General features: G+C 42.3%; 1 protein-coding gene across 2 annotated transcripts; it reads left to right on the plus strand.

Annotated features, from left to right (window-relative positions):
* The first annotated feature begins 324 nt into the window (after positions 1-324).
* Positions 325-8,546, plus strand: LOC125977312 (sterile alpha motif domain-containing protein 3-like). 2 transcript variants are annotated; one of them, XM_049733675.1, is made up of 7 exons: positions 325-1,370; positions 4,076-4,279; positions 5,020-6,014; positions 6,106-6,175; positions 7,102-7,279; positions 7,657-7,822; positions 8,198-8,546. In XM_049733675.1, exons 2-6 carry the CDS (start codon positions 4,087-4,089, stop codon positions 7,814-7,816), a joined length of 1,596 nt encoding a protein of 531 aa, XP_049589632.1. In that variant the 5' UTR covers positions 325-1,370; positions 4,076-4,086; the 3' UTR covers positions 7,817-7,822; positions 8,198-8,546. The 2 variants fall into 2 exon arrangements, 1 of the variants encoding a protein (XP_049589632.1); XR_007484591.2 differs by lacking the exons at positions 4,076-4,279; positions 5,020-6,014; positions 6,106-6,175 and having other exon boundaries at positions 918-1,370.
* Positions 8,547-20,855: the final 12,309 nt, after the last annotated feature.

The following is a 20,855-nucleotide window of genomic DNA, read 5'->3' on the forward strand; positions in this document are numbered from 1 at the left end:
GAAGAAATAACCACCTGCAACGTTTGGTTTAGGTTTTGGGTGCATTTTTAATTTTATTGCTTAAATCGCATTTTCTCGTCGAGCTGAGCACGTTTTCTGAAATGCGCTCCTCCCGTCACTCTGGTTGGGTGCGCATAGTAAAAAGTGCTCTTGGCAGCTAGAGAGTGCCGCGTTGACCACTGCGCATGAAGAAATAACCACCTGCAACGTTTGGTTTAGGTTTTGGGTGCATTTTTAATTTTATTGCTTAAATCGCATTTTCTCGACGAGCTGAGCACGTTTTCTGAAATGTGCTCCTCCCGTCACTCTGGTTGGGTGCACTGTTAAAAATGGCTGTGAAATCTACAGTTACTTACTGTATTAAACACAGTAACCGTACTGTGTATGATTATTACAGTAGAATGCTGTAATTGTTACAGTTACACCTCGTAAACATGACAAAATCACAGTAGGATAAGTATTACAGTGAGAAACACAGTACTCGAAGCATTACTGTAAATAAATCACAATAGCCAGTATAGTACTGTAAACAGAAAAGTAAACTACTGTAATTTTAATGTCAATGTCCACTGTTAAAATTGGCTGTTAAATCTACAGTTACTTACTGTATTAAACACAGTAACCGTACTGTGTATGATTATTACAGTTGAATGCTGTAATTTTTACAGGTAAACCTCGTAAACATGAAAAAAATCACAGTAGGATAAGTAGTGTAGTGAAAAACACAGTAGTCGAAGCATTACTGTAAAAGAATCACAATATCCTGTATAGTACTGTAAATAGAAAAGTAATCTACTGTAATTTTATTGTCAATGTCGTTGATGAATGAACATTGAAAGTTGATATTTAAATTTATATTCATATTAAAATTATTTCTCTAATATGTATATACATATATGTATACAGATATATATTATATATAATATATCTCATAATAAAATCAATGATTATCATATAATTTCATATAATCATTATGACTTTTAACTCAATGACTCACCATGGCATTTTTTTATTATCAACATTAAGTTCTTTTCTCTTTTCTTTTTCACTGGCGGACATGTACGGAAGAGAAAAAAAAGTCTGATTTTTTTTTCTCTTCCGTCACCCCTTTTGTTTTTTTTATTAACTGACCCTAACCATCTTCCGTAGACATGGGCTGATATGGGCTGACCTGAATTTATCTAATGAGGATCAAGAGATTTTCTTGCTTCGGTTTGTCAATCACGTCAAACTAAACGGGACAAATCGCGATCACAACAAGAGTATTTTACCGCCTGTTTTTTTTTTTTCCACCTTCTGCCTCGTTTTTCGGGTTTTCGTCCTGGCGGCGGCACACCAAGCACACTCCGCGACGTCCAGACACTCGATAAGTAAGCCTACCAGCACTTTCACTATAAGTAATAAAATAAAATAGTAATACATCAAAATGAATTACTCATGCAAGTACTGTAATTTCACCACAGCTTCAATCCCTGCATTTGTTCGTCATTTGAGGATTCACAGACATTTAGCTAACTTTAGATTTCCATGTGGGGTAGCAGAATGCTTTGCCACTTGTCACACACGTGGCGCCCTTCAAGCTCACATGTACCGCTGTCACAAGAAGACAGCTAAACCAGCACTTGAAAGGCAAATTGATGGAGTTGACTTGGCTTGCACTGTTGAAGGTTGTGGCTTTATGTCAGCAAATTTTTCAACCTTATGTGAACATCTTCATTGGCATATCAAAGATGGCAAAAAAGTGTCATGCCCCTTTACGAACTGTTCAAGGTATTTTCATGTCCGCTCATCCTTTTCCTCACACTTGAGCCGGAAGCACAAAAAGACTTCTAGTTCTCCATGTAGTGGCCATACTTCTACCAGTGCTACTAACATTACTAATGCCTGCATGAATACGCCATCAGACTGTGAACTTGGTCAAACTTTTGAGACAATTGTTGATGATGACACACATGATGAAGTGGACACACATGATTTTATGAACAATCTGGCCATGTTTTATCTCCGAATGCAGGCTAAAATGCTGCTACCAGCCAGTACAATTCAGACCATAATAGAGGAAATACAAGAGGTCCACAACACTGGTTTGACTTATCTTTTGTCTAGGATGCATGAAGAATTAACAAAGCTGAATGTGTCTGAAAGTGATATTAAGAGGCTTCTTGATGATCTCTCAAAAGATAACCTTCTGAAAATGTGCAATGAAGGAGTGTTTAGAACAGATCAACTTCGTAAAACATTCTTTAAGAGCAGATTTAAGTATGTTGAGCCAGCAAAGACTTACTTAGGCATTGATGCTAAAGGCAAAGAGAGGTTCTATCAGTATGTGCCCATCAAGGATACAATCAAATCACTCATCAGTCAAAGCTCTGTTAAAGAGCAAGCTAAAGCTGACACAGGAACTACTCCTGATGTTCTTGAAGACGTGAGAGATGGCAGAAACGTTAAAGATAATATACTTTTTCAAGAATCACCATCTTCATTGTCGATCATCTTGTATCAGGATTCGTTTGAAGTTGTGAACCCGCTGGGCTCAGGCAGAAAAAAACACAAAATATTGGCTATGTACTTGACACTTGCAGAGATTGCGCCACACAACCGGTCTTCCATTGATCCAATGCAACTTGTTATGTTGTGCAGAGAGGAGGATTTCAAATTTTTCGGACAAGAAAAAGTATTCTCCACTTTAGTCAGTGACTTAAAACAAATCGAGGAAAGTGGAATTGATTATGGTGATGGGGAGAAGATAAAAGGCTCTGTGATTGCCATTACTGGAGATAATCTGGGGTCACACAGTATTGGTGGGTTTACTGAAAACTTCAGTAAAAGCACACATTTTTGCCGGTACTGTGTCATAGATAGAGAATCTTTCCACACAGATCCCACCAAATCTGGTCCTAAAAGAACCATTGAGAGTTACAAAAAGAGTGTGGCACAGGTAGCCTCAAACCAGGAAATGACCAATGGAATAAAGTTTGACTCAGTTTTCAATCAGTTGAAATATTATCATGTTTGCCAGCCAGGACTCCCTCCATGTCTGGGTCATGACCTGTTCGAAGGTGTTGTTTCATTTGATCTTGCAATGTACATTAAACACTTGGTGAATGTGGGAAAACACTTCACCTATGGTCAACTGAATCAGACTATATCTCAGTTCACATACCTAGGCAGTGATTCAAATAACAAACCATGTGAGGTAAAATCTGATGGAGAGAAGTTGGGAGGGCATGCTGCTCAAAACTGGTGCCTCTTACGTCTCCTTCCTATTCTGATTGGAGACAGAATCAAAAATCCACTTGATGATGAGGTGTGGCAGTTATGCTTAAAGCTCAGAGAAATTGTGGATTTGATTTGTGCACCCAAGATCCATACCAACCAAGTGGCATATCTTAAGATTCTCATTGAGGAATACATCCATCTTAGAACTGCCACATTCCCAGAAAATACACTAAAGGCCAAGCACCACTATCTTGTCCATTACCCAGAACTCATTCTTCGGTTTGGTCCCCTCATTAGGTTGTGGACATTGCGCTTTGAAAGCAAGCACTCGTATTTCAAGCAATGTGCAAGAAAACTGCATAACTTTAAAAATCTCTGCAGTACCTTAGCAGAAAGACACCAGTTACTACAAGCATATTTACATACTGGTAGCTTATTTCCACCAACTCTGCAAATGGGCCAACCAAGTAGATTTGATGACCAACTGTACCAGATAGGCATTCAGAGAGCTGTCAGTCTTAAGGGTCTCTGCCCGGAACACACAATTGAAACACCCTCTGTCACTTTCAAAGGCACTCTGTACAAAAGAGGCTTAACTGTTGTAGTGGACCAAAATGACACAGGGTGTCTATTTGGGAAAATACTGTTGATACTGATAAATGAGTCAAACATATATTTTGTTGTCGAGCATTATCAATCTGTACCAGTTGTGGATCTTGGTGTGTATTGCTTACAAAGTAACTCTGAAGCACAGTATCAGTGTTTGACTGTGGACACGCTTGCAGATTATTACCCTCTTTCTGTATATAAACGATTTGGTCTTAATCTTGTTGCTCTGCATCATTCTGTGTTTCAGAAGAATGAGTAATGGACTCCATTAAGAAGGCAATACAGACAGCACTACCACAGCTAGATGAAGTGAAACTTGAAACTTTGGTCAATGAGTTGGTGACCAAAGTAGGTGTTGAAGTACCAGATGATCTGCAGTTCATTCAAGAAGATGACATGAAACATCTGCTCACACCCATTCAGTGCAGAAAGATTCTTCATTCCTTGAAAGGTGAGATTACATTGCTTCAATTAACATTAGTTTAGTTTAGTAATCCTTATTTCAAAGATGTAAACAAATAAATAAACAGAAAAAAACATCACTGAATTATGATTTCATAATGTCAGAGCATATTAAAGTCAAAGTCAGCTTTATTGTCAATTTCTCCACATGCCAAAGACACACAAAGAAACCGAAATTTCGTTCCCCACTATCCCACGGTGACAAGACATGGCCCACAATAGACAATCAAGTAAAACAAGTAAACAACAGCGTGCTGAATAAATAATGAATAAATAACACAACAAATAAATAAATAAATAAATAAGAGGAGCAAAAAGGAGCAAGTGAGCGTACAGCAGACAGTTTTCCTGCAATTTTGTTTGTTTTCTGCTCATTAATTTGTGACTTTAATGTCAGAGAATTTAAATCTCTTCCAGGTAGTGATTGATGGATTATTCAATAATCAAAATAAGTACCGTAATTTTTGGACTATAAGTCGCTCCGGAGTATAAGTCGCACCAGCCATAAAATGCCCCAAAAAGTGAAAAAAACATATATAAGTCGCTCCGGAGTATAAGTCGCCCCCCCACCCAAACTATGAGAAAAAACACGACTTATAGTCCGGAAATTACGGTACTTGCAGACTTGTATATGTTAATATGGGGTTATATACAAAATTTGAAGGATATTATTTTGTGGTATTAAACTGGTCACAATCATTTGTGCGCTTTCACTCGTGTGTAATGCAGGTCCCGCCGACCCCCAGCTAAGCCCTTCATCGCCTGAGCCACGGCCAGTTGGCTCTTCCAGCACATGCCCCATATCACCCACCAGTCCCATCTCTGCATGGGTGGACAGTTTTGAGGTGCCATGGAACAAAGTGAGGCCTACTCTTAGAAGAGCAGTAGATGCTGGTGAGAGGCCAGCTGTGGAGGACCGCCGACACTTGATAAGAGTCACCGTTGATGCAATGAGAGAGCATTCATTGAACCCTACTCGCAGAGAGTGTGTGGTAGTGGCAAAAGCTATAACTCAAAAATATCCAAATAGTTTTTTAGACAAAAATGAAGAGGGGGAGCTAATTGGATGTGGGTATTTTAGTGTTTTAAATCAGCTCAAGACCAGAGTAGAATATTTAAATCGTGGCAACACTCTTTCCCGTCTGAGGAAGACCAAACGCACCCAGAGAGATGATAAGGATGGTGATGATGACCAGCCAACAGTAGCTACATGCTTAAGAGTCGACAGTTATGGGTGTGTTCGTTGGCAGCCAGAGAACTATCCAGATGGGGAAACATCAGCATCATTAGAAGAAAAGAAGCTTGAGATGTTGGATATATTCAGCCAAGAGGGACTCAAGGGCAGTGAGAGAGGAAGAGTCGAAGACCTAATGGCAATCACTTATGCCAAGCAGCGGGAATGTATCAACGCAAACCCTCCCCCAAATATTCTGAATGTGGGTAAAGAGTGGCCATTTCTCTTTTCACATAAGTTCTTATTATCACATTTCACCACTCTCACCAATGTTGACATATACACAAGACTGAATGAAGACTTGGAGAAAAAAGGTAAAAGACTTCTGGATTTCTTCAGAAGTCAGATTACAAGGTGGGGGAAGGAAGTAAGAGCTGTCCTGAAGGAAGCTCGAAAGGAGGACCAAGAAGGAACTGATGGCCTATCAGCGATGCTTGTGATGTTGGCACACTTCAAAGAGCAAGAAGATTCACTTTTTCTCCTTGCTGATGTAAGCGCCTTATTTACGAAAACTTTTTTCCTAGAGATAATATGCCATCTCGTTTGTTTCAAGTAACTTTCCCCTTTACTGGCATTCATAGGTGACAACCACTCCAGCAGATGCAGAGGCCCAGCTGTCTCTCCCCATCACTCCAAGAATCATCATGCTTGGTAAGTTTCACATTGTACACAATGTTAATGAATCCTTTGAACATAGAGGCCACAAGCAAAGAAAGTCTAGTTCGGAAACAGTAGTGAATGCAGCTCGTCTCGCTTCATTCACTGTTTCTTCACTGGTCAGGATTTCCAGCTTGTAATACAAGGCTCACACAGACTTCAAAACCTGAACACACACACATAAACTGATACTCTCACGCTTGCGCTCAGACCACATAATGAACATTGCATTTGACATTGTCCTGCCCCGCTTGAAAAAAAAAAAAACAACTTGCGGAAACACTAAACACACACAAAAAAAAAGCTATGTTGAGTGCGAAAACTCAAGTTCATGCATTTTACTTCATACCTATATACTCCTACATATGTTCATTAATTTTCCAGAGTTTATTCATGTTCTGTTTGTGAACATTTGTCTCTGTAAATACTTCTCTGACTCTTGTGATCAAAAACGTTTATCTAAAGCTAAATATGAGGCTTTTATGTAAATAGTTTTCTAATAAACAATACATATAGAAACTTCTGATCAATTTGTATACATTTCTGGCAAAAAAGACAACTTGTGGGGCAGGATCAGTCTATTTCTGGGTTGAACCACACCCACTTCCGGGTTAAGCCCCATTCAGAGTACGGATATTGATAATTTAGTTGATCGAACAGATACAGATAATGGTGTACTCACTCATCCCGAGTAGCCAACTCATTTGTCATTGCTGCTATTTCAGATTGGTTGCTATACATGTCACTTTTTGTTCATCTTTCACCAACTCCGTTACTATATCTGCTCCTTTTATCTGTTTTATGTACTGCTTGGAAGATATGTATGCTCCCTGCCCTGTTTTTACAGTCATTCACCTGAAGCAGATCATTTATAAAATGGATTGCTGTGAAATATGATTTTTGTAATGTCTGACTTTAAGGAGAGACAATCCTGACTGCGAAAAAGTGGATGCTGTCGATCGAGGGGAGGGTCATCATCCCACCTGCTGCTCACCTGGCTGACTTCACCACTGCCTTGGCCACTCTCTTCGCCTGTTACTATGTTTTCAACCTGGAGTATCAGGTGGAAGCCTGCACAACACTGGAGTTTATTCAGAGGTATTAACTGATGAAATTATATACATAACTTTATTCTCACTGGCATTTTCTATATCTCTCTCTGATAATTGCAACACAGCGTTTGAATTCTTGCTGGCTGCCATTGTGTTCACAACTAACTACTTGTATCATAACTGAAATTATGTAAATACCTAGAGTAACAAGTCTTATTCAGGAAGTATTATCACCTCTTAATAGTAAAATGAATGTAATGCAAGTATAAAATACTGCAATATTGTATTTATTCAATTAAAACAATTTATTTTTATCGATTCTTTTAATTAATCCCCCCGCAATCACAGTTGTGATTTGCTAACAGATTACTCGTTGACATGTACATAATGTCTCAACCTCTAACTCCTATACTCATTTCATAGGTTTTTGGTCAGAATTAATCCTGACTCCACCAAGTGCAGTGCCAAGGAGCAGATGAGCCGGAAGACTGGGAGAGTGGTGAAGAGGAAGACGTCATACATGAACCCCCATGTGATCTCCTTCATCAGGGGCTTCATGGAGTTCAATTGGCTAACTGACTAGATATAGGTGAGGTTCAGATAATAACTTTTGCATAGAAAGTTCAAGATGGTTTATTGAAAGAAGTCATCTCAAATAGTTATGTTAACTCATGTGGTTGTTTTTTCCCCCATTAATTCTTAATGGCACATTCAACATTTCACATTTACGTCGTACCAGTTTGAAATTGTTTTTTCTCTCCGATTTAACTTGCGACATATTCCAATCGATTTTTAACCGTCTCACGAGTAATCGTTACATCCCTACTAATAATATAACTCCAACCTTGCTAATTGCATGAGTGTTCCTGCAGCCAGTGACACACTTCCTATCAGGAACAAGTATCTTACCATGACACCGACATCACCATCATAATTCTTAATGTGTTTTCTTCTTTAATTTCAGGGCTCCTGTTTTGTCCAAGCCCAAGGAAGTTTTGTCTGAAAGGTTTGGTAATGTGCTTTATGTTCCTGTTCACCAAAAAATACATGATCCCGTTAACAAATTTTTTGTCTGTAGTTAATTGAATTATTTTAGAATATGGGTCATTCTATTAATGATTAATATTGAATCACTGATTCAGCATTTAAATTGTACAGTGAGAAACTTAATTTACTATGATTACCTACTGTTCATAGTACTGCATTGCCATATACAATGCTGTTGTATGTATTGTATGTTACATTGTATGTTGTATGTGGTAATGACCACTTCATTTGTTTGTACATTAAATAAAGCAGTAATGTAAACACAACTGAAATCGCAGTATTTCATTGATATTCATTCTGCAGTTAAACAACTAATACTGTAAATGCAACTGACATCACAGTATTTAACTGTTATGTAGCATACAGTTAAACTACCTAATACTGTATATACAACCAAGCCCACAGTATTTGACTGTTTTTTGTTTTACAGTAAATACTCGAATACTGTAAAGCTCATCTACTGTAATATGTATTTACAGTAAGTTACTGGTTAATTGCTACCAGTTAATAACTGTAAAGCGTTTTAACAATAACTTACTGGTTAATTGCTGCCAGTTAATCACTGTAAAATGTTTTTACAATAAGTTGCTGGTCAATTGCTGCCAGTTAATTGCTGTAAAATGTTTTTACAATAAGTTGCTGGTCAATTGCTGCCAGTTAATTGCTGTAAAATGTTTTTACAATAAGTTGCTGGTCAATTGCTGCCAGTTAATTGCTGTAAAATGTTTTTACAATAAGTTGCTGGTCAATTGCTGCCAGTTAATTACTGTAAAGTTTACAGGAATTTTTTAACAGTGTGCGCATAGTAAAAAGTGCTCTTGGCAGCTAGAGCGTGCCGCGTTGACCACTGCGCATGGAGAAATGACCATCTGCAACGTTTGGTTTAGGTTTTGGGTGCATTTTTAATTTTATTGCTTAAATCGCATTTTCTCGACGAGCTGAGCACGTTTTCTAAAATGCGCTCCTCCCGTCACTCTGGTTGGGTGTGCATAGTAAAAAGTGCTCTTGGCAGCTAGAGAGTGCCGCGTTGACAACTGCGCATGAAGAAATGACCATCTGCAACGTTTGGTTTAGGTTTTGGGTGCATTTTTAATTTTATTGCTTAAATCGCATTTTCTCGACGAGCTGAGCACGTTTTCTGAAATGTGCTCCTCCCGTCACTCTGGTTGGGTGTGCATAGTAAAAAGTGCTCTTGGCAGCTAGAGAGTGCCGCGTTGACCACTGCGCATGAAGAAATGACCATCTGCAACGTTTGGTTTAGGTTTTAGGTGCATTTTTTATTTTATTGCTTAAATCGCATTTTCTCGACGAGCTGAGCACGTTTTCTGAAATGTGCTCCTCCCGTCACTCTGGTTGGGTGCGCATAGTAAAAAGTGCTCTTGGCAGCTAGAGAGTGCCGCGTTGACCACTGCATATGAAGAAATAACCACGTGCAACGTTTGGTTTAGGTTTTAGGTGCATTTTTAATTTTATTGCTTAAATCGCATTTTCTCGACGAGCTGAGCACGTTTTCTGAAATGTGCTCCTCCCGTCACTCTGGGTGGGTGCGCATAGTAAAAAGTGCTCTTGGCAGCTAGAGAGTGCCGCGTTGACCACTGGGCATGAAGAAATAACCACCTGCAACGTTTGGTTTAGGTTTTAGGTGCATTTTTAATTTTATTGCTTAAATAGCATTTTCTCGACGAGCTGAGCACGTTTTCTGAAATGTGCTCCTCCAGTCACTCTGGTTGGATGTGCATAGTAAAAAGTGCTCTTGGCAGCTAGAGAGTGCCGCGTTGACCACTGCGCATGAAGAAATGACCATCTGCAACGTTTGGTTTAGGTTTTAGGTGCATTTTTAATTTTATTGCTTAAATCGCATTTTCTCGACGAGCTGAGCACGTTTTCTGAAATGTGCTCCTCCCGTCACTCTGGTTGGGTGCGCATAGTAAAAAGTGCTCTTGGCAGCTAGAGAGTGCCGCGTTGACCACTGCGCATGAAGAAATAACCACCTGCAACGTTTGGTTTAGGTTTTGGGTGCATTTTTAATTTTATTGCTCAAATCGCATGTTCTCGTCGAGCTGAGCACGTTTTCTGAAATGCGCTCCTCCCGTCACTCTTGTTGGGTGTGCATAGTAAAAAGTGCTCTTGGCAGCTAGAGAGTGCCGCGTTGACCACTGCGCATGAAGAAATGACCATCTGCAACGTTTGGTTTAGGTTTTGGGTGCATTTTTAATTTTATTGCTTAAATCGCATTTTCTCGACGAGCTGAGCACGTTTTCTGAAATGTGCTGTATTGCTTAAATCGCTATTTCTCGACGAGCTGAGCACGTTTTCTGAAATGTGCTCCTCCCGTCACTCTGGTTGGGTGTGCATAGTAAAAAGTGCTCTTGGCAGCTAGAGAGTGCCGCGTTGACCACTGCGCATGAAGAAATGACCATCTGCAACGTTTGGTTTAGGTTTTAGGTGCAATTTTAATTTTATTGCTTAAATGGCATTTTCTCGACGAGCTGAGCACGTTTTCTGAAATGTGCTCCTCCCGTCACTCTGGTTGGGTGCGCATAGTAAAAAGTGCTCTTGGCAGCTAGAGAGTGCCGCGTTGACCACTGTGCATGAAGAAATAACCACCTGCAACGTTTGGTTTAGGTTTTGGGTGCATTTTTAATTTTATTGCTCAAATCGCATGTTCTCGTCGAGCTGAGCACGTTTTCTGAAATGCGCTCCTCCCGTCACTCTTGTTGGGTGTGCATAGTAAAAAGTGCTCTTGGCAGCTAGAGAGTGCCGCGTTGACCAGTGCGCATGAAGAAATGACCATCTCCAACGTTTGGTTTAGGTTTTGGGTGCATTTTTAATTTTATTGCTTAAATCGCATTTTCTCGACGAGCTGAGCACGTTTTCTGAAATGTGCTCCTCCCGTCACTCTGGTTGGGTGCGCATAGTAAAAAGTGCTCTTGGCAGCTAGAGAGTGCCGCGTTGACCACTGCGCATGAAGAAATAACCACCTGCAACGTTTGGTTTAGGTTTTAGGTGCAATTTTAATTTTATTGCTTAAATGGCATTTTCTCGACGAGCTGAGCACGTTTTCTGAAATGTGCTCCTCCCGTCACTCTGGTTGGGTGCGCATAGTAAAAAGTGCTCTTGGCAGCTAGAGAGTGCCGCGTTGACCACTGCGCATGAAGAAATAACCACCTGCAACGTTTGGTTTAGGTTTTGGGTGCATTTTTAATTTTATTGCTCAAATCGCATGTTCTCGTCGAGCTGAGCACGTTTTCTGAAATGCGCTCCTCCCGTCACTCTTGTTGGGTGTGCATAGTAAAAAGTGCTCTTGGCAGCTAGAGAGTGCCGCGTTGACCACTGCGCATGAAGAAATAACCACCTGCAACGTTTGTTTTAGGTTTTGGGTGCATTTTTAATTTTATTGCTTAGATTGCAATTTCTCGACGAGCTGAGCACGTTTTCTGAAATGTGCTCCTCCAGTCACTCTGGTTGGGTGTGCATAGTAAAAAGTGCTCTTGGCAGCTAGAGAGTGCCGCGTTGACCTCTGCGCATGAAGAAATAACCACCTGCAACGTTTGGTTTAGGTTTTAGGTGCATTTTTAATTTTATTGCTTAAATCGCATTTTCTCGACGAGCTGAGCACGTTTTCTGGAATGTGCTCCTCCCGTCACTCTGGTTGGGTGTGCATAGTAAAAAGTGCTCTTGGCAGCTAGAGAGTGCCGCGTTGACCTCTGCGCATGAAGAAATGACCATCTGCAGCGTTTGGTTTAGGTTTTAGGTGCATTTTTAATTTTATTGCTTAAATCGCATTTTCTCGACGAGCTGAGCACGTTTTCTGGAATGTGCTCCTCCCGTCACTCTGGTTGGGTGTGCATAGTAAAAAGTGCTCTTGGCAGCTGGAGAGTGCCGCGTTGACCGCTGCGCATGAAGAAATAACCACCTGCAACGTTTGGTTTAGGTTTTAGTTGCATTTTTAATTTTATTGCTTAAATCGCATTTTCTCGACGAGCTGAGCACGTTTTCTGAAATGTGCTCCTCCCGTCACTCTGGTTGGGTGCGCATAGTAAAAAGTGCTCTTGGCAGCTAGAGAGTGCCGCGTTGACCACTGCGCATGAAGAAATAACCACCTGCAACGTTTGGTTTAGGTTTTAGGTGCATTTTTAATTTTATTGCGTAAATCGCATTTTCTCGACGAGCTGAGCACGTTTTCTGAAATGTGCTCCTCCCGTCACTCTGGTTTGGTGTGCATAGTAAAAAGTGCTCTTGGCAGCTAGAGAGTGCCGCGTTGACCACTGCGCATGAAGAAATGACCATCTGCAGCGTTTGGTTTAGGTTTTGGGTGCATTTTTAATTTTATTGCTTGAATCGCATGATCTCGTCGAGCTGAGCACGTTTTCTGAAATGTGCTCCTCCCGTCACTCTGGTTGGGTGCGCATAGTAAAAAGTGCTCTTGGCAGCTAGAGAGTGCTGCGTTGACCACTGCGCATGAAGAAATAACCACCTGCAACGTTTGGTTTAGGTTTTGGGTGCATTTTAAATTTTATTGCTTAAATCGCATTTTCTCGACGAGCTGAGCACGTTTTCTGAAATGTGCTCCTCCCGTCACTCTGGTTGGGTGTGCATAGTAAAAAGTGCTCTTGGCAGCTAGAGAGTTCCGTGTTGACCACTGCGCATGAAGAAATGACCATCTGCAACGTTTGGTTTAGGTTTTAGGTGCATTTTTAATTTTATTGCTTAAATCGCATTTCCTGGACGAGCTGAGCACGTTTTCTGAAATGTGCTCCTCCCGTCACTCTGGTTGGGTGCGCATAGTAAAAAGTGCTCTTGGCAGCTAGAGAGTGCCGCGTTGACCACTGCGCATGAAGAAATAACCACCTGCAACGTTTGGTTTAGGTTTTGGGTGCATTTTTAATTTTATTGCTTAAATCGCATTTTCTCGACGAGCTGAGCACGTTTTCTGAAATGTGCTCCTCTCGTCACTCTGGTTGGGTGCGCATAGTAAAAAGTGCTCTTGGCAGCTAGAGAGTGCCGCGTTGACCACTGCGCATGAAGAAATAACCACCTGCAACGTTTGGTATAGGTTTTGGGTGCATTTTTAATTTTATTGCTTAAATCGCATTTTCTCGACGAGCTGAGCACGTTTTCTGAAATGTGCTCCTCCCGTCACTCTGGTTGGGTGTGCATAGTAAAAAGTGCTCTTGGCAGCTAGAGAGTGCCGCGTTGACCACTGCGCATGAAGAAATAACCACCTGCAACGTTTGGTTTAGGTTTTGGGTGCATTTTTAATTTTATTGCTTTTCTCGACGAGCTGAGCACGTTTTCTGAAATGTGCTCCTCCCGTCACTCTGGTTTGGTGTGCATAGTAAAAAGTGCTCTTGGCAGCTAGAGAGTGCCGCGTTGACCACTGCGCATGAAGAAATGACCATCTGCAGCGTTTGGTTTAGGTTTTAGGTGCATTTTTAATTTTATTGCTTAATTCGCATTTCCTCGACGAGCTGAGCACGTTTTCTGAAATGTGCTCCGCCCCTCACTCTGGTTGGGTGCGCATAGTAAAAAGTGCTCTTGGCAGGTAGAGAGTGCCGCGTTGACCACTGCGCATGAAGAAATAACCACCTGCAACGTTTGGTTTAGGTTTTGGGTGCATTTTTAATTTTATTGCTTAAATCGCATGTTCTCGTCGAGCTGAGCACGTTTTCTGAAATGTGCTCCTCCCGTCACTCTGGTTGGGTGCGCATAGTAAAAAGTGCTCTTGGCAGCTAGAGAGTGCCGCGTTGACCACTGCGCATGAAGAAATAACCACCTGCAACGTTTGGTTTAGGTTTTGGGTGCATTTTTAATTTTATTGCTTAAATCGCATTTTCTCGACGAGCTGAGCACGTTTTCTGAAATGTGCTGTATTGCTTAAATCGCTATTTCTCGACGAGCTGAGCACGTTTTCTGAAATGTGCTCCTCCCGTCACTCTGGTTGGGTGTGCATAGTAAAAAGTGCTCTTGGCAGCTAGAGAGTGCCGCGTTGACCACTGCGCATGAAGAAATGACCATCTGCAACGTTTGGTTTAGGTTTTGGGTGCATTTTTAATGTTATAGCTTAAATCGCATTTTCTCGACGAGCTGAGCACGTTTTCTGAAATGTGCTCCTCCCGTCACTCTGGTTGGGTGCGCATAGTAAAAAGTGCTCTTGGCAGCTAGAGAGTGCCGCGTTGACCACTGCGCATGAAGAAATAACCACCTGCAACGTTTGGTTTAGGTTTTGGGTGCATTTTTAATTGTATTGCTTAAATCGCATTTTCTCGACGAGCTGAGCACGTTTTTGGAAATGTGCTCCTCCCGTCACTCTGGTTGGGTGTGCATAGTAAAAAGTGCTCTTGGCAGCTAGACAGTGCCGCGTTGACCACTGCGCATGAAGAAATGACCATCTGCAACGTTTGGTTTAGGTTTTGGGTGCATTTTTAATTTTATTGCTTAAATCGCATTTTCTCGACGAGCTGAGCACGTTTTCTGAAATGTGCTCCTCCCGTCACTCTGGTTGGGTGCGCATAGTAAAAAGTGCTCTTGGCAGCTAGAGAGTGCCGCGTTGACTGCTGCGCATGAAGAAATAACCACCTGCAACGTTCGGTTTAGGTTTTGGGTCTATTTTTAATTTTATTGCTTAAATCGCATTTTCTCGACGAGCTGAGCACGTTTTCTGAAATGTGCTCCTCCCGTCACTCTGGTTGGGTGCGCATAGTAAAAAGTGCTCTTGGCAGCTAGAGAGTGCCGCGTTGACTGCTGCGCATGAAGAAATAACCACCTGCAACGTTCGGTTTAGGTTTTGGGTCTATTTTTAATTTTATTGCTTAAATCGCATTTTCTCGACGAGCTGAGCACGTTTTCTGAAATGTGCTCCTCCCGTCACTCTGGTTGGGTGCGCATAGTAAAAAGTGCTCTTGGCAGCTAGAGAGTGCCGCGTTGACCACTGCGCATGAAGAAATAACCACCTGCAACGTTTGGTATAGGTTTTAGGTGCATTTTTAATTTTATTGCTTAAATCGGATTTTCTCGACGAGCTGAGCACGTTTTCTGGAATGTGCTCCTCCCGTCACTCTGGTTGGGTGTGCATAGTAAAAAGTGCTCTTGGCAGCTAGAGAGTGCCGCGTTGACCACTGCGCATGAAGAAATGACCATCTGCAGCGTTTGGTTTAGGTTTTAGGTGCATTTTTAATTTTATTGCTTAAATCGCATTTTCTCGACGAGCTGAGCACGTTTTCTGGAATGTGCTCCTCCCGTCACTCTGGTTGGGTGTGCATAGTAAAAAGTGCTCTTGGCAGCTAGAGAGTGCCGCGTTGACCGCTGCGCATGAAGAAATAACCACCTGCAACGTTTGGTTTAGGTTTTAGTTGCATTTTTAATTTTATTGCTTAAATCGCATTTTCTCGACGAGCTGAGCACGTTTTCTGAAATGTGCTCCTCCCGTCACTCTGGTTGGGTGCGCATAGTAAAAAGTGCTCTTGGCAGCTAGAGAGTGCCGCGTTGACCACTGCGCATGAAGAAATAACCACCTGCAACGTTTGGTTTAGGTTTTAGGTGCATTTTTAATTTTATTGCGTAAATCGCATTTTCTCGACGAGCTGAGCACGTTTTCTGAAATGTGCTCCTCCCGTCACTGTGGTTTGGTGTGCATAGTAAAAAGTGCTCTTGGCAGCTAGAGAGTGCCGCGTTGACCACTGCGCATGAAGAAATGACCATCTGCAGCGTTTGGTTTAGGTTTTAGGTGCATTTTTAATTTTATTGCTTAATTCGCATTTCCTCGACGAGCTGAGCACGTTTTCTGAAATGTGCTCCTCCCGTCACTCTGGTTGGGTGCGCATAGTAAAAAGTGCTCTTGGCAGCTAGAGAGTGCCGCGTTGACCACTGCGCATGAAGAAATGACCATCTGCAGCGTTTGGCTTAGGTTTTAGGTGCATTTTTAATTTTATTGCTTAAATTGCATTTTCTCGACGAGCTGAGCACGTTTTCTGAAATGTGCTCCTCCCGTCACTCTGGTTGGGTGCGCATAGTAAAAAGTGCTCTTGGCAGCTAGAGAGTGCCGCGTTGACCACTGCGCATGAAGAAATAACCACCTGCAACGTCTGGTTTAGGTTTTGGGTGCATTTTTAATTTTATTGCTTAAATCGCATTTTCTCGACGAGCTGAGCACGTTTTCTGAAATGTGCTCCTCCCGTCACTCTGGTTGGGTGCGCATAGTAAAAAGTGCTCTTGGCAGCTAGAGAGTGCCGCGTTTACCACTGCGCATGAAGAAATAACCACCTGCAACGTTTGGTTTAGGTTTTGGGTGCATTTTTAATTTTATTGCTTAAATCGCATTTTCTCGACGAGCTGAGCACGTTTTCTGAAATGTGCTCCTCCCGTCACTCTGGTTGGGTGCGCATAGTAAAAAGTGCTCTTGGCAGCTAGAGAGTGCCGCGTTGACCACTGCGCATGAAGAAATAACCACCTGCAACGTTTGGTTTAGGTTTTGGGTGTATTTTTAATTTTATTGCTTGAATCGCATGATCTCGTCGAGCTGAGCACGTTTTCTGAAATGTGCTCCTCCCGTCACTCTGGTTGGGTGCGCATAGTAAAAAGTGCTCTTGGCAGCTAGAGAGTGCTGCGTTGACCACTGCGCATAAAGAAATGACCATCTGCAACGTTTGGTTTAGGTTTTAGGTGCATTTTTAATTTTATTGCTTAAATCGCATTTTCTCGACGAGCTGAGCACGTTTTCTGAAATGTGCTGTATTGCTTAAATCGCTATTTCTCGACGAGCTGAGCACGTTTTCTGAAATGTGCTCCTCCCGTCACTCTGGTTGGGTGTGCATAGTAAAAAGTGCTCTTGGCAGCTAGAGAGTGCCGCGTTGACCACTGCGCATGAAGAAATGACCACCTGCAACGTTTGGTTTAGGTTTTGGGTGCATTTTTAATTTTATTGCTTAAATCGCATTTTCTCGACGAGCTGAGCACGTTTTCTGAAATGTGCTCCTCCCGTCACTCTGGTTGGGTGCGCATAGTAAAAAGTGCTCTTGGCAGCTAGAGAGTGCCGCGTTGACCACTGCGCATGAAGAAATAACCACCTGCAACGTTTGGTTTAGGTTTTAGGTGCATTTTTAATTTTATTGCTTAAATCGCATTTTCTCGACGAGCTGAGCACGTTTTCTGAAATGTGCTCCTCCCGTCACTCTGGTTGGGTGCGCATAGTAAAAAGTGCTCTTGGCAGCTAGAGAGTGCCGCGTTGACTGCTGCGCATGAAGAAATAACCACCTGCAACGTTTGGTTTAGGTTTTGGGTGCATTTTTAATTTTATTGCTTAAATCGCATTTTCTCGACGAGCTGAGCACGTTTTCTGAAATGTGCTCCTCCCGTCACTCTGGTTGAGTGCGCATAGTAAAAAGTGCTCTTGGCAGCTAGAGAGTGCCGCGTTGACCACTGTGCATGAAGAAATGACCATCTGCAACGTTTGGTTTAGGTTTTAGGTGCATTTTTTATTTTATTGCTTAAATCGCATATTCTCGACGAGCTGAGCACGTTTTCTGAAATGTGCTCCTCCCGTCACTCTGGTTGGGTGCGCATAGTAAAAAGTGCTCTTGGCAGCTAGAGAGTGCCGCGTTGACCACTGCGCATGAAGAAATAACCACCTGCAACGTTTGGTTTAGGTTTTAGGTGCATTTTTCATTTTATTGCTTAAATCACATTTTCTCGACGAGCTGAGCACGTTTTCTGAAATGTGCTCCTCCCGTCACTCTGGTTGGGTGCGCATAGTAAAAAGTGCTCTTGGCAGCTAGAGAGTGCCGCGTTGACTGCTGTGCACGAAGAAATAACCTCCTGCAACGTTTGGTTTAGGTTTTGGGTGCATTTTTAATTTTATTGCTTAAATCGCATTTTCTCGACGAGCTGAGCACGTTTTCTGAAATGCGCTCCTCCTGTCACTCTTGTTGGGTGTGCATAGTAAAAAGTGCTCTTGGCAGCTAGAGAGTGCCGCGTTGACCACTGCGCATGAAGAAATGACCATCTGCAACGTTTGGTTTAGGTTTTGGGTGCATTTTTAATTTTATTGCTTAAATCGCATTTTCTCGACGAGCTGAGCACGTTTTCTGAAATGTGCTGTATTGCTTAAATCGCTATTTCTCGACGAGCTGAGCACGTTTTCTGAAATGTGCTCCTCCCGTCACTCTGGTTGGGTGTGCATAGTAAAAAGTGCTCTTGGCAGCTAGAGAGTGCCGCGTTGACCACTGCGCATGAAGAAATGACCATCTGCAACGTTTGGTTTAGGTTTTAGGTGCAATTTTAATTTTATTGCTTAAATGGCATTTTCTCGACGAGCTGAGCACGTTTTCTGAAATGTGCTCCTCCCGTCACTCTGGTTGGGTGCGCATAGTAAAAAGTGCTCTTGGCAGCTAGAGAGTGCCGCGTTGACCACTGCGCATGAAGAAATAACCACCTGCAACGTTTGGTTTAGGTTTTGGGTGCATTTTTAATTTTATTGCTCAAATCGCATGTTCTCGTCGAGCTGAGCACGTTTTCTGAAATGCGCTCCTCCCGTCACTCTTGTTGGGTGTGCATAGTAAAAAGTGCTCTTGGCAGCTAGAGAGTGCCGCGTTGACCAGTGCGCATGAAGAAATGACCATCTCCAACGTTTGGTTTAGGTTTTGGGTGCATTTTTAATTTTATTGCTTAAATCGCATTTTCTCGACGAGCTGAGCACGTTTTCTGAAATGTGCTCCTCCCGTCACTCTGGTTGGGTGCGCATAGTAAAAAGTGCTCTTGGCAGCTAGAGAGTGCCGCGTTGACCACTGCGCATGAAGAAATAACCACCTGCAACGTTTGTTTTAGGTTTTGGGTGCATTTTTAATTTTATTGCTTAGATCGCAATTTATCGACGAGCTGAGCACGTTTTCTGAAATGTGCTCCTCCAGTCACTCTGGTTGGGTGTGCATAGTAAAAAGTGCTCTTGGCAGCTAGAGAGTGCCGCGTTGACCTCTGCGCATGAAGAAATAACCACCTGCAACGTTTGGTTTAGGTTTTAGGTGCATTTTTAATTTTATTGCTTAAATCGCATTTTCTCGACGAGCTGAGCACGTTTTCTGGAATGTGCTCCTCCCGTCACTCTGGTTGGGTGTGCATAGTAAAAAGTGCTCTTGGCAGCTAGAGAGTGCCGCGTTGACCTCTGCGCATGAAGAAATGACCATCTGCAGCGTTTGGTTTAGGTTTTAGGTGCATTTTTAATTTTATTGCTTAAATCGCATTTTCTCGACGAGCTGAGCACGTTTTCTGGAATGTGCTCCTCCCGTCACTCTGGTTGGGTGTGCATAGTAAAAAGTGCTCTTGGAAGCTGGAGAGTGCCGCGTTGACCGCTGCGCATGAAGAAATAACCACCTGCAACGTTTGGTTTAGGTTTTAGTTGCATTTTTAATTTTATTGCTTAAATCGCATTTTCTCGACGAGCTGAGCACGTTTTCTGAAATGTGCTCCTCCCGTCACTCTGGTTGGGTGCGCATAGTAAAAAGTGCTCTTGGCAGCTAGAGAGTGCCGCGTTGCCCACTGCGCATGAAGAAATAACCACCTGCAACGTTTGGTTTAGGTTTTAGGTGCATTTTTAATTTTATTGCTTAAATCGCATTTTCTCGACGAGCTGAGCACGTTTTCTGAAATGTGCTCCTCCCGTCACTCTGGTTGGGTGCACATAGTAAAAAGTGCTCTTGGCAGCTAGAGAGTGCCGCGTTGACTGCTGCGCATGAAGAAATAACCACCTGCAACGTTTGGTTTAGGTTTTAGGTGCATTTTTAATTTTATTGCTTAAATCGCATTTTCTCGACGAGCTGAGCACGTTTTCTGAAATGTGCTCCTCCCGTCACTCTGGTTGGGTGCGCATAGTAAAAAGTGCTCTTGGCAGCTAGAGAGTGCCGCGTTGACTGCTGCGCATGAAGAAATAACCACCTGCAACGTTCGGTTTAGGTTTTGGGTCTATTTTTAATTGTATTGCTTAAATCGCATTTTCTCGACGAGCTGAGCACGTTTTCTGAAATGTGCTCCTCCCGTCACTCTGGTTGGGTGCGCATAGTAAAAAGTGCTCTTGGCAGCTAGAGAGTGCCGCGTTGACCACTGCGCATGAAGAAATAACCACCTGCAACGTTTGGTTTAGGTTTTGGGTGCATTTTTAATTTTATTGCTTAAATCGCATTTTCTGGACGAGCTGAGAACGTTTTCTGAAATGTGCATCTCCCGTCACTGTGGTTAGGTGTGCATAGTAAAAAGTGCTCTTGGCAGCTAGAGAGTGCCGCGTTGACCACTGCGCATGAAGAAATAACCACCTGCAACGTTTGGTTTAGGTTTTGGATGCATTTTTAATTTTATTGCTTAAATCGCATGTTCTCGTAGAGCTGAGCACGTTTTCTGAAATGCGCTCCTCCCGTCACTCTTGTTGGGTGTGCATAGTAAAAAGTGCTCTTGGCAGCTAGAGAGTGCCGCGTTGACCACTGCGCATGAAGAAATGACCATCTGCAACGTTTGGTTTAGGTTTTGGGTGCATTTTTAATTTTATTGCTTAAATGGCATTTTCTCGACGAGCTGAGCACGTTTTCTGAAAT

The sequence above is a fragment of the Syngnathus scovelli genome, chromosome 11 (assembly GCF_024217435.2).
Source record: "Syngnathus scovelli strain Florida chromosome 11, RoL_Ssco_1.2, whole genome shotgun sequence".
In the NCBI taxonomy this organism is placed as follows: Eukaryota; Metazoa; Chordata; class Actinopteri; order Syngnathiformes; family Syngnathidae; genus Syngnathus; species Syngnathus scovelli.

Excerpts from the sequence above, each read along its gene's own strand:
- LOC125977312 (XM_049733675.1), top strand. The coding sequence starts at position 4,087 with ATGGACTCCATTAAGAAGGCAATACAGACAGCACTACCACAGCTAGAT. Across the intron at positions 6,015-6,105 it reads CACTTTTTCTCCTTGCTGAT|GTGACAACCACTCCAGCAGA; the intron begins GTAAGCGCCTTA and ends TGGCATTCATAG. Across the intron at positions 6,176-7,101 it reads TCCAAGAATCATCATGCTTG|GAGAGACAATCCTGACTGCG; the intron begins GTAAGTTTCACA and ends TCTGACTTTAAG.